We start from the raw sequence: 14,001 nt of genomic DNA on the forward strand, positions 1-14,001 counted from the left end.
CACACAAAAGCTGTTCCCTCTAATAACCCTGCACAGGTAAATGTAACATTAAAGGTGGCTGCAGTTATGCCATAGTTATACGGGAAACCAGCAGTGCCCAGCGATCAGTGCTCAGACATCAGTGAGCTGGTTTTTGACCCAGAAGCCATTGAATTTAATAGAAAAACATCTGATTAGTTTCAGTCGCCTTTGCAGCAGACTGCTCCAAGGGCTAAAGCAGAAGCAAAGGTCTGCAGGCCACAGCGTTCGCCCCCTCTCTCTGTGCCAGCAAAGCTATTTCACAAAATTAAGCTGTGAGGCTGTGTCTGCACCTCTGAAAATCCCAGATTGCACAAGATGGCATGAAAAGAATGAGGGAACTCTGAGAACTGTTTGGGAAGAAATTCAGGCAAATTAATTACAAGGAATTTGCTATTAACTTCTGGCAGTGTATCCTCTCACTGGAATGCAAGATGATTCACCCAAAGTGACCCTTCTCCTCCCAGAGATGGGTGCCTGGCTGAGGACAGCTCCGGTGCCCGGTACCTGCCCCTTGCCATGCCAACCCTGCCCTGGAGCACCCATCATTCAGATGAAGTCACCAGGTTTAAATACAGCGAGCCGCCTGCTCTCCTCGCCCAACAAATTGAGAATCATCGCCGCTCGCTTTTTGGTTTGGTAAAACCTCTTCTCGGCATGTTTTCAACACAACGTGGCAATAGCACGGCAACAGCCTTCATGGCCCAAATCAACCAGCTGCACTTTCATTGACAGTTAAGCAGAGGCGTTTACAGGAAAATGAACATTTTTGTTCCGGGAGGTGATCTCTGCTGAGATACCAGAACATCAGACTGACCGTGCCGGTTCAGACCCAGCACCCGTCCAACCCAACACCTGCCAGCAGTGTTTGCAGGAAGATGTAAGAACAAACGTGATACTTTTCTCAGAATATTCTCCGAGTTCCTCGTAAACTGCAGCTTGGGGACTTCCTAAGTCATGGCTGGAGCTTGGTGTTTAATAGCTCTTAATGGATTATAGAACTTTCAGGAATTTCTCTACATCACTTTGAAAACTTTCTGGAATCTGCAACTTCCTGTGGCAATGAATTCCAGTTTAATTATATGCTGCGTGGAAAAGTACTTCCTCTTATTTGTTTTAAATCTGGCACCTGGTAATTTTATTTGATGTTCCCAGGCTTGTGTTATGAGAAACAGTGAATAATCATTGCATGTTCAGTCTCTTCGTGCCACTCACAATTCTGTAACTCTGTCTTTTTAATCTAAATCATCACTTTTTCAGGGTGAAAAGTCCTAGTTTATCTAAACTCTCCTTATTCAGAGGTCACTGCTTGCATTTGCTTTATTTGGGCCTTTCTGAGTTCAGCTGTGGGTTTTTTAGCAATGGGGCAGCACTGAGATGGGCACAACCTGAGCTATATTGCCCGAGTGTTTAAAATGCAGACACAGCACGCAGGTATTCCGAGGCAGATCGGTGCTCTCCATCCCTCTCTGGACAGTCCCTGAACTGCTGTTTTCCTAAAGCTATCCCCAACTCCTACACCTTTCTCTTCAAAGCCCACCTTGCGTACAGACCCATACACATATATACGTTTCCCATTTTTTATCCCCATATCCATTACTGGCATTTCTCCACGCCAAACTTCTTGTGCCACATTCAGTCACTCGGTGTCACAAGGTCCTTCTGCAGCTCTCACTGTGGGCCTTCTTATTTTAATTAGCCTGAGTAATTTTGTAGCCTGAGCAGATTCTGTCACCTTGTTTGCTCCCTCTCCCAGCACCCTGCCACACGTGCTCAGCACCCATCCTTGTGAGACACACAGCCCCATGCAAGACCGTTCCCCTTTATCTCACGATAATGCAGATTAAGAGCAGTTATTGGGGAACAGGGTCCAAAGTTTTTTGAAAATGCAAGTACATTATATGAATTGGATCACTCATATACAGATACTCACCGATCCCTCCAAAAAACTCGTAACAGATTTGTCAGGCATGATTTCCCTAGAAGAAGCTTTACCCCTCCTTATATAATTTTTACTTTTCATAGGAAAAAGGGACCACTTACCATCGACATGTTCATAGGGCAGCCAGTGGTGTTTCGCGTTCTGGTACTCGAAGTAAGGATCCCACTGCCGGCACTGCTCCTCTCTGAAATCTTCAAAGTCCTTAGGACAGTCCTGAGTGTTGCACAGCTGGAACTCGTAGCTCGGCCCCACGCACGTGCGGCCTCCGTTGGCGGGACTGTGGGGAGGACAGAAAGCCACGGTTAGTTTTGCCACTAATGCATGAATCGAGCGCCTATCAAATCCTTTGAGGAGTAATTTAATTCCCAGTCATGTCAGTACGCACTTGATGAAGCCACTGATGTATTTCTGGTGTGGAAAATATGTATTTCCTTTAAAAACCCGCTGTCACTATTCAGCTCTTAAAAAGCAATTTCTGCAAGAAAAGCCTCAAACCACTTGACAAAGGCAAGAAAAGCCATTTTCTTGGTACGGCCCAGGAAAGGAAAGCACGAGCAGATGAAGCGACCCATTCGCGTTCACCCCTAAGCCAGGAGCAGACCCAGAAACAGCCCAGCCGAGTGCTGCGTCCCCCAGGCAGACCTGCAGCGGGCCACCGCTGGATCTGGCAACGCAGAGCTCAGGAGTCGTAGCGGGGTTTACACCCTCTTCCAGGAAACACCGAAAACATTTTAAATAGTGCATTAGGCTTTTCCTACAGGAAAATAGATTTTACAACTAAAACTGCGGCCACAATCAAAAAGGTCACTTTCGTGTTGCCAATGTAATAAAGGCTGAAATGAGAACTGGTAAATTTTTTCTTAGCAGAACAATTTCCGTCAGAAAATGCTGTTTCATAAAACTTGCGGGTTTTTTTTAATCAATGACAACTAGTCAAGTTCAATCACTTTATCAGCACAAACTGAGAAAGTCAATGTTAAAAATATTCTGTCTGGTAAAATAATTTAATTCTGACTATTGTTTCAGTTCTTGCTGTTCAGATCTTGACATTTTATGATATTGCAATACGATAGCAATAATTATACATTTTATATCATTTGTACATACCAATATATATTAAATATATTACACTTCCCAGTGTTACTGAAATTAAGTCATTCTACATTATCTAGTGAGCCGTATATGTTATCGAAGCAAAACAATTCAATATTATTAAAATTAACTTGGGGAAGGTTCTGATCTCTGGAGCTTTGTTCCAGCTTGGAATGAAAACAGTTTGAATAGTTCTTGTTGAACTATCCAAAAAAGATGGATTAAAAAAAATAATTATAAAGGTATATGAATTTAAAAAAAAATAATCCAGGAAAACATTGCCATTATTTCATACTCACATACTAAAATAAGACATAAATAGGGCCCTAAACTTTTATTTATGCTTTATGCAATAATGTAATAGCACTTTCAATATCCTTGTAACTGTATAACCAGCTTAATGGATGGATAAACTGAGAAATAAAGATTCATCACTTGCTAAGGGCCAAAAGTAGAATTTCTGACAACATATACTATAGGCCAGATTTAATGAGCGCCACTCAAGTTCCTTTACTGCATTACTGCACTAGTATTTTAGCAAGGATTCTCACCATTCATTCCCTCCACATCAGAAAACCATACGGACGGATGTATACTTACTGTGGATTGTCACACTGCCGTGTCCTATACTTCACCCCAGTGCCACAGGTGCGAGAACAAGAGCCAAATTTACTCCATGCCCCCCAGTGTCCATCCTGCTTCAGGATGTCTGGTGTTAGCCAGATGCAGTGACCTTTAAAGCAATGCTAAAAGACAAAATTAGATGTCAAAACGATGAGATGATTAAATTATATCACATGAGGAGGAGTGGTACAACAGATTTCATTTTAGGCACAAATTCTGGATATTTTTTTTCATCTCTCCAATAGTGACGCTCCCTGTCAGACCATGCCCATGACCCCAAACTCACTCAGATTTTATGAACTTACACGTTAAATACACGCGTATATGCTTGCAGGATTCAAGCCTACCAAGTATGTTAAACTGCTCTCAGCGTTACATGCCTTCATCACGTGTCTGCAGCGGTGATTTCAACATAACTAACACAGATTCATTTGAGGGAAAGGACAGAGTCCCAAATCTTGGAGGCTAAAGGTAAAATTCTGCCTCTGCCATTGCAGGCAGCCACTGCAGGCAGCGGTGGCGAGAGCTTCCGTCGCAGCAGCATCCTCCCCAGCAGCTCCTAACGCGGCACACGTATTCCTGCAACAAATGCGATCAGCGAAGTGGCATGAAATTAAAGCCAACTCACATTTGAGACATTATTGCTATTAAATGAAGAACTCTTGCAGTCTCCCTGGAGATCTGATACTAAACCTGACCCAAACACCAGGAAGCATTCATCAGGGAGCAGCCCTGGACAGTCCCACTCTGCGCAATGAATCATGCCGTACTAGGCTTTCTCTTTTCTTTTACCTGATTTTTAATACAGTCATTCTACAGAGGTTGAAATGCACAATTTGCCACATTCCCCAAACCTATAAGGTATTTACACATTTTTTAAAGAGCCTTCATAGCTTCAGCACTGATACTCTCTATTGTCTACTCTCATTAAAGAAACCTGCCGATGCCTTTCCACCAATTCCTACAGTCCCTAATCAAGGAATTTTTTCTTAGCTGAAGTCAGTACGAATTCTTCTCAAGGCTCACAGATTCCGGCCCTTCCTGGTACTATTTCTGCTTTTATAAAATTCTACCGATGAAGTGCGGGTGCTGGAAAATATTTCCAGCCCAACAAATGACTTTGCATTAGACTGTCGCAGTTTGCCTTAATGGTTACTGTCGGGATAAGAGCTCTGGCTCAGGCGCACAGATGGCTGTAACAACAAGTGCAATGTCACTTACTTTCCTTAACATTCAAGACAACAACAACATTTTACACAGCTTAACAAGCCCTGGAACGCAGGAATTTGGCAGGCAGCACAAGCTGAGCATATGGCTAAATGCATGCTGCCAGCAAAAACAAAATCAGAAGATATATAACAGGAGAGCGTTCTTAAGCATAGAGCGATTAGTGATCTGGAAGAAATATTTAAAAGTGATGGATAATCATTAATAATGCTGAATTTAAAGAGAGAATCATTAGTAAAATGGTGACAAGACACAGTTTACTGACTGGCTAATCTGTTCAATGACTGGCTTTTTATTCATGTAATTTATTTTGGTGCTGATTTGGTTGGACAAGGAGTAGAAAAGACAGTAGAAATTAGGTTTCAACTATTCGTTCTTTCTCATGACTTCAAATATTCAAAGTCAAACCCTATGAAATAGATGAGTTACCACAAAGCCAATTATACCAATCCTGCTCCGGAGCTGTAATGGGCAGATTTTTCTTAGCTGTTTGACAGATCAAGGGATAATTCAGCAAGGCATGAAAGAAATGCAAAATGCTAATATGTCCTTTGCCTTCTTCAGTTTTGAAGCTCAGCGCTGTACCCTTCAGGGACTGTTTACTGATGGCTTTAGAGAGGTTTGTTTGAACGAACAGTTTGAGTCGTCAGGCCCCGTGTGGCAACGGGACCGCTCAGAGAGACGCAAGGGAAGCTGGCAATGCCTCGGCTTGTCAATACAAATTTCAGCTGGGCTTGGAAGCAGATGAGATGTGACAGCTCCTGATCTGTTCTTGCTTAAACATCCTTTTATCAGGGTTCTGCATCCCTCAGGTGTAAGTTCCACAGCAATCACTGAATTTGTTTCAAGAGCCACGTAGCGTATGTTCATTATGCGATGATCCAGGATCCAGCGCTTGGACTCCGCAGAGGAGAGGGAGAGACATGTGATGTTGTGTTTTCCAATCTCTTTTCCCTATTTTAGCCAGGAATAGGGGGATGTGGGTTTGTAACAACCACTAATAAACCACCTATTTGACACTAGGACTGGTCCCTAAACTGGAAAGTAAACATGGAAAAGTGTTATTGACTTTGCTGCGTAAAGGAAAGAGCAGCACTGATTTTTACTGGAGAAGCAGGTCATACGCCGATTGTCGGGAAGCTGAGGCAGAGCTATTAGGAGACAGGCATTTGTGTAACATGAGTCATCCCCAGCTCTGCCTTTTTGTTTGCGGATTAAAAGACAGGAGCCTACATAAAACAAAATTATTTACAATCGAGTCTTACTCTGTGCAGACCCACGCAAGAAAATGCGTGAGGAGGAAAAACCAGAGATGGAGCAATCTCCAGTGTAATAAAGGAAGCTAGAGCCAACCCTCCCTATTGCTACTACATTAACTACATAATGAGGTGGAAAAGAGCCAATTTCAACCACTACTCCCTTTATAAACAGGGGGTTTCATTTAAAGAGTGAAGTATATTAAAGCAATATTTTATATTTTTTGTAATGAGAAAAAAAAAAAAAGCCCTGGGTAAATGCAAATTGTTTTCTTAGTGGAAGACAAGATGACTTCTTGCAGTCTCGCCTATTTTTCTGGCAAACAGGACAGTCCAAAACAAGTGCAATTTCCAGGAGAGGAAGCTTAAATCTCTTGCAGTAAAACATTCCACTGCTGTTTTCAGCAGTTCTTTGAAACAACTGCTGCAGACGCCAAAAAAAGAGCCAGTGGGCTTAACGCATCTGCAAGTTAATTCTTCAAGAAAAGACTTGCAGATCTTCCGTGGGTATCTCTACCTATTTTACATCCGACAGCAACTGGCACCTCCCCTATCTCCTCGCTTGACATCCCAGTTATCTGCCAGGTAGCCCCTCGTGCTGCATCACGGTTGGTGGTCTCAGCTCTCCCCGCTGCTCTGAGATCGTATCAGGAGAGGATTACTTATTTATTTGTATTTCCCATCACACACAGGCTGGCCCGCTCTGCTCCATCTGTTTGAGAATAATTAGTTGTAAGGGATAAACTGAAAGCTCTAACACTAAAGTGTAGACTGAACCAGTAAAAGTTTCTTCAGTGGAGAATCAAGTATTCTCACTGTTTCTGTGGTGACTAACACAGCATACACTTCCCCATCTGTCTCCTGTCTCCGAGAGAAGCTGAGGTCAGCTTTCTCAGTGGGAAATTATCTGGATTGCTTTGAGTACACATTAGTGTTTTCAGAAACCTTTTTTCTTGGTCCATTTTTCTTCTCAATAATATCTATTTGTTTCAATATTTAATCATTCCCTTCCTTTCCTGACAGACTAAAAAACCATTCCAAGTTTGACTCGGATCGTCTCATTAGCATGGTGCAAGCAAAGAGGAGACCTGCTTGGTTTGTGCTGGATCCTTGGTACACAAGCCAAATCCAAGAGCAACATCAGCTCGGCTGGCAGGGGCAGGTACCAGGCTCTGACCTCTCTCCAGGAAACAAAACATGAGAGACTCAGGTGGTGCAAACCTTGTGTTACTCACTGCAGCAAGCAGATGGACTCGAGCATGCGATCTCCTTGCATGAATGGCTTTGGGGTTTATTTCCGTCCTGTGGAGAGCAGTTAGCTACTTCAGCCGATATAAATGTCTCCCCAGAAGACTAATAGTTGAAAAAACCGGAACAACAGAAAACTGATGATCTATTTCTGAAGGTTGCCTGGCTTCAGAAGCCTGAGGCTAACGGTGGAGCTGACAGAATTGTATACAAGTAAATAAATTATCAGCTGAAAGCATATGTTTCTTTTAATCCACAGAATGCTATGCAGAGTTAGGCTTTGCACAGTTCTGCCTCATCTGCATGGTTTACTGTAGCGATTTATGGAGTGTCTTTGACTTCACGTTAAGGCTCTGACCCTCCACGTGCTTAACTTTACACACTGGAGTTATTGCACAGAAGTTAATGTGACCATTCAGACACAGAAGTAATTGCAAGTTGCTGCATCATCAAAGCTTCGCAAAACTGACAGAATCTTCCCTCTTGCTATTGAAAACTCAATCTAGTTTAAAAAAAATAAGGCTGGGAGCAATATAAAATATTCTATTTCCTTTAGGATTCTGTCAAAATAGTATTTTTCTTCTCTGGCTGGGATGCTCCAAGAGGATATTTTATTTTTCTATCCCTAAACGCAGCAAATGATTAGTTTGCTGCCAATTAACATAATGGTTGTTCAATGTCTCCATTTGCACAAAGGAGACTTATTAAAAAGTTTTTGAAATGGCAGAATCTCGCTCTTTTGGCAGCTTATTTCAAATAACCACATGCACAGAAGAACTTACATACATTTACATATATTTACTTAAATATACATCTATATGTATGCATACATCCATTAGAAAGTGTAATCTGCCTTTCATTTCTACGGGTCAGTGCCTAGGTCTAAGACAGAGCCTGGGTGTGCAGAGACACGGCCCTTATCGGCGTGTTTGCTGAAAACGTGCTAAAATGTGCTACGGATCTCGTGGCTCCCATAGGTGTTCTCGCCCCTTGATCGTCAGTTCGGAAGGAGGCAGCTGGGCTGGATTCTCCTCAATAGCGTCTGCTAAGTTTGGGAACGCAAAGAGACCAGTTATCAGTTATCTGAAGAGCACGCTTAGGTGAGAACATCCACACACCATACGCCGTGTTAGTCTCCCGAACATCGCTTTCATTTCTGGCTTTCGGTCCCCTCAGCTGCTGCAAAGCCAGGATGTTTCTTTGACACATCAGCAGTGTTGTGATTGGTTTGAGCTTAAAATAGGCCCTGGGAATTAGCGGGATGAAATCATGAAAACTGCGAGTCTCTAAAGCGGGAAACAAATGGATCTTTTTGAATCACCATTTTAATTGCTTATGTTTCTGTTCTTTTCTTTTCTGGCATTATTCCAAAGAAAATAGTAGATCAAGTTTGAAGTTATTTTCCTCTTCCTCATGTGCTGATGAAGCACCATGGGAGATGTATCTTAAAGGAGGCTGCCACACTGCAACCGAGTCCCGGCTTTGGGCGATGTATGCATTTAACAGTCCTCATCCTTCAGGGAAGTGTCTCTGGTATTGTCCAAATTGATGAAGAGAGTGAACAGGGAAAGGCCAAATCAAAGGCAGGGATGAAAAGGAAAGGAACAGATGGAAAAGGACTGATCTGGTGTGCCTATATTAAAACCACCAACAACTAATAAATACACTGGTCAAATGCTGAGCTCAGATATACAAAGTCAGTTGTATAACCTTCATAACTCATGCTATTTAAAAAAAAATGTTTAGCTCAGACTGCTGAGCCTTATCTAACACAATGGTTTTCATTTTATATCATTTTCTCAGGTTCTCCTGGAAGGCTGCAATAAGTTTATTTATCAAAAAACTGGGACAGCTCCTCTGGGAATAAAACAGTCATAGTCCTATCATCTACTGAAACTTCAGAATGTGCACATACTCTCTTGCATCTCCCCTGAAGTAAAAAGCCTGGCTGTCTGCTCAGTTTGCTGAAGCCTTGGATCCCAAGTTCCAGTCCAGAGAAAATTTTTACAGCTGAGTTGCATAATATCCTGACAAACTGTTTATAATGGAAGCAGTGACAGATCCTTAACTGTATGGTTACAAGTTCTTTTTTTCTTCTCATTTCTGTTCAAATACTAATATGAATGAATGGCTTGGGGAAGAGGGTGATGCAACAAAATAGAATATAACTGTATTTTTCTGGAGTTTCATGAATATTTGTAACGCAAAAATCAAGATATAGAAAAGTGAATCTAAAGAAATGGTTTAAGATTTTGGACTGTAATTTTTTTTAAAAAATATTTTTTTTTAAACAAGAAACAAAGCGGTTAGAACAGGAATAATCTAAAGATGAGAAAATCAGAAGGGAAGGGTTTATCTAGAGCATGACTTGCTAGGGTATTAATTTAGCATTACATTATGTTTTCATAAAAAAGACATTTCAAACCATAACAGCAGCTGCTAATACAGTTCATTTATCACATAAATGATGTCGTCCATTGGGTTTTACAAAACAACTTTCCAAGTAGCAACATCTTCCTCTCCCCCTCAGTCACTGCATCCAAAGCCCAGAGAAGCCAGACTTTTTCAGCAGACTTCAAAGGACTTGGAGTTCAGACCCGCTATGAGCACAGCGTGACCTCCACAGAAGGGTAACTGAGACCTGAAGCAGGTCCAGCATGGTGGCTGAGGGGTCGGAGCTGTCTGAGCCCTTGCCATCTCACACCTTCCCTCCACAGTTCCTCACGTCTCCCTTGACTCTCATCAAGCCAGCAAATCCACCCTTGCGAATCTGCCCCTCTCTTTTCGTAGTCCCTCTCTGCCGTCATGTTGGCTCTCTCTAGCTGGCACTCAACTCCCACATCCATCCTGTCCCTCAGGGCAGCCACAGCGGCCTCAGCTTGGCTGTCATCTCCAGGACCTCACTGCTCTCTGCACCCCCAGCCCCAGGGAAGCCAGTCAGCATCACTACAACATCACCGATACAAACACAACCCCTCCGACCTCACACAAGTTGTGGGCGAGGGGAAATTTCCCCATTTTTGGCTCTGCCACAAAGACTTTCCAAGAAGTACAGGGCAACCTGCAGACACTTCGGTGACTTGCGTAAGGACGGGGTTCGACGGTCGCAGAGCTGGCATGCAGGACACACCAGTCCTGGCCCCTGCCTCCTCACCTCATCCTGCTCAACAGCCTTACTTGCACTCATGCATTTGCCCCACATCTTAGTGGACTTCAAGTCCTCAAGAATGGTTCTTCTCTTGTTCCTCTTGATTTTAAGGAGAACACCCCCAGCTGCACACAAACACACGTGAACACATGTGACCGTGCGGGTACACACAGCACCCGCTCTCACCTTTCCTGGTGCACACATGGTCCCGTCCAGCGGAGGCCCTTTCTTTGTCTTGCAGAAGTAGGGGTTCTCGGGGTGGCTACACCACAGCTGCTTGCAGGGGTCAAATGTACGGAACTGAAATACAAGAAAAATCAGAGTGGACAACGTTTTGAGAGAGTTCCCACTGGAAACTGCAATAGAAGCTGCAGCATGGTGTGGTTTTTCCTTTCTGAGCTGTAAACCGCCAGCTGTCATCACCGATTCCTGAGGAACACGGTGTCTATGGATTGAGCATCTCTGCACTTCCATGCAAAATCATCAGCGACTCTGAAGTGAGATCCCACTCACTTCTGATGGAATAAGGTCGGGCAAAAATACTTTTATACTAGTGACCAAAGGCAGACTGGGCAAGGGGGAACCGAGTTCCTCCGGACAGTAAGACACACGCTGCCCTTTGTTACAGTTCCTCCAAATGGTGCAGCTTCATTTGGCAGACAAAAAAATCCTCGAGTACTCATGGGAGAGGGAAACAAGCTGCTCAGACTGTAGCTCAGCTGTTGCAATCACCTTCTTAGGAGGATGGAAATCTGAGCTCAGGACCCTGATCCAATTAATAAATCAGCATTTTACCTAAAATGCAAGAGCTTGTATAGGAGAGGATGAGAACCACCCACCACATAATATACTAAAACGTGATGTCTGGACATGTTTTTGGTTATTCTGAACAAAGAAGAATAGAAAGTCCCCGTCTCCCAGGCTCTGGAGAATGGCTGTAAGAAAAGACTCTCTTTGGCTGGGACATTCTCCCAAGGCAGCATCAGTGGGAACTGTGCCAAGACACAATAAATACTACAGCTGATGCTTTAAAGGTTCTCATCCACTATCTAGAGACACCACTCGGCACACATATTCCTGCAGATGGGAATCAAAGCAGAAATGTTATCTGCTAGCAGCTGCCACACCAGCTGAAAACATCTCTTTCCATTTAATATTTTGTCCCACTTGAGGAGCTGGAGGTGGGAGGCACAGCCCTGCTGCAGAAGACTCTGCTTTCTGAGGCCAATCCACTGAGAATTGCACTAATCTTGCCTTGCTTTAAATTTAAACTTTGTCTCTTGCTTTCCTGGTACAAGAGATCCAACCATGTCATTAAGAGTCCTTGCAAGTTGCTCTACTCACTGTAACACTTATTTTCTGATGCTAGGCATCAAAATGCATCACGCTTTCCATAAAATTGGATCATGAAAGCATACTGCCCTGTGTCATTACTACAAGATGTGCCACCAAATCTCTCTCCTTCATATCTGGGTAGGAGTTTTGTAGCAAAATAACTAGCTGCCAGCAACAGGAGGCTCAATAATGCAGCAAGCTTGTTTGCTTGAAGTCTACAGCTATTTATGAAACTACAGAATAATTATTTCTGTAACTCCAGTTCAAAAAAGAAAGACAGAGATACTTAAAATAACATATTTGTCAACATTTAGTTGTTATTCCTTGCTCATAGCTAAATGGGCACAACATCTTTCCTTGTGGGCTTCACTGCACTGTCCCTATTAAAGATATTTCAGAGACACTTACAACACTCCTGGATGAGAAATAGCAGAAGCCAAACTTAAGTACTCACAGCTGTGCACATCATGTAGCCCAAACCAAAATCAAAACGGCACTGCTCATTCATGGAGTAGTGAATTCCTGGCAGCTGTGGAAGGGAAGGCCAGTCGTGTTCGAAGGGATCATCACGCAGACAATCATAGGAACTGCAACAGGCAAAAATTACAGTAACAGATGGGGCTGTGAGTCTTTCAGAGTGTTTGTGGTTTCATTGCCTTTTTATTCCAAACAAAACAGAGCCTACGATTTCTCAGGCACTGGTCATGAAGAGCAGCTAATATTGCAATTATGCTCACATTAACTTTATCATGTTGTATCCACCTTTAATGGATTATATATATATATATCTGTATTTTTTATTTTTTTTTCTGAAGCCCTTCCATTATAATTTCCATTTAGCTTCCAGGTAAATTCCTATCAGTCTCCAGGCTCCCTGTGTGAAAGGAATCAAAGGAAGAATCCACATGAGACCAAGAACAAATGAAAGTTTAATTAATTTTCCATTTGTGGAATTTCTTGCTGCCTGCAGCTGTCACTCAAGTGAAGTTTAGAAGCAGAAGCCAGGGTAACCATCTGAGATTACCACTTCCCGTGTCCTTGCTGAGAAGCAGTGACTCATTTATAGGCATTCATACTTTCCTGCCTGCATTAAATGCTCAGGTTTATTCCCTCTCTGATTGTGCTGATAGCTCTCAGCTCCATCCATAATTTGTACAGTTTCCTTTCTGTGTGATAAACACGGGAGTTTCTCCTCTTGTCCTAAATCGTGAGGACAGCCTGTAATGTACTAGAATCATGTTTGATTTTGATTTTTGTACTAGAATCATGTTTGAATCAAGTCATGTGGAGAATAGAGGACTGATGCTAGTATCCCTGAATGGTTAACATGGTATAATCACTGGTTAATTCACAAGACCAACATCATCAACAGTATCTCTAAAATGTCTCCGAGTTATTCAACGGACATGAGGACACCATACACGAGTCTATTCTGGCAATCATTCAGGTTGCCTTGAAGATACCAAGAGTTGAAAGCAGAATTTTGATGTTAGATTTACTTCAAAGCAAACCATCGTTCCGCTTTGTTATAAGATATTTTAAAATAGCTGTATTTAAAAGAACGTAAAACAGCCCTCTAGGCCAGATGATTTTTATTTAATGGCTAAAGCTCATAAGTATCTTGCTAATTGAAACTATCACACTTCTCTCACAATATTTTTATTCCTTATTGCCATACCTAAGATATCTAAGATAATAAAAATATTGACAAAAAAGACTGACTCATGTTTACTTCATGTATTTTGCTGCATTTTTTTCCTACTCATTTTCAGTTTTTGCTAGGTATACTAGTAGTTTCCCCATATTTTTCCATACAACTTGCACATAACAACAAGGGGAAGAGCAAAACCATGGTCATAAACTTCAGTTTGTCAGGGGACCCCAGCGCAGGTCTAGTGCCCAAAGTGTCAGGTTCAAAGGGAAGGCAAGGGATGTGGATGGAGCTGTTTAAACAGCTTTTGCAGGAAGTAACAAAGGAAAAGTAACAACTGAAGAACTAATTCTAGAGCCATGCTCTTTCTTTAGATATCTATTAAAGAAAAGCCCTGAGCACTTCAAGGGCAGAATTTCCTCTTTAGGCAGCACCATCTTATCATTGACAAGTATCATAA

General features: G+C 42.4%; 1 protein-coding gene across 8 annotated transcripts in view; it reads right to left on the reverse strand.

The window, feature by feature from the left end:
• ADAMTS2 (ADAM metallopeptidase with thrombospondin type 1 motif 2) overlaps positions 1-14,001 on the reverse strand; it is a 264,978-nt gene that overhangs the window by 22,584 nt on the left and 228,393 nt on the right. For all 8 annotated transcript variants that reach the window (XM_054841268.1, XM_054841266.1, XM_054841267.1 and 5 more), the window contains 4 exons: positions 12,345-12,477; positions 10,742-10,855; positions 3,653-3,798; positions 2,062-2,237 (listed from right to left, as the gene is read on the reverse strand). In XM_054841268.1, the coding sequence (XP_054697243.1) occupies positions 2,062-2,237; positions 3,653-3,798; positions 10,742-10,855; positions 12,345-12,477 (569 nt within the window). The remainder of the gene's footprint in view (positions 1-2,061; positions 2,238-3,652; positions 3,799-10,741; positions 10,856-12,344; positions 12,478-14,001) is intronic.

Source organism: Grus americana, chromosome 14 (genome assembly GCF_028858705.1).
Source record: "Grus americana isolate bGruAme1 chromosome 14, bGruAme1.mat, whole genome shotgun sequence".
Lineage (NCBI taxonomy): Eukaryota > Metazoa > Chordata > Aves > Gruiformes > Gruidae > Grus > Grus americana.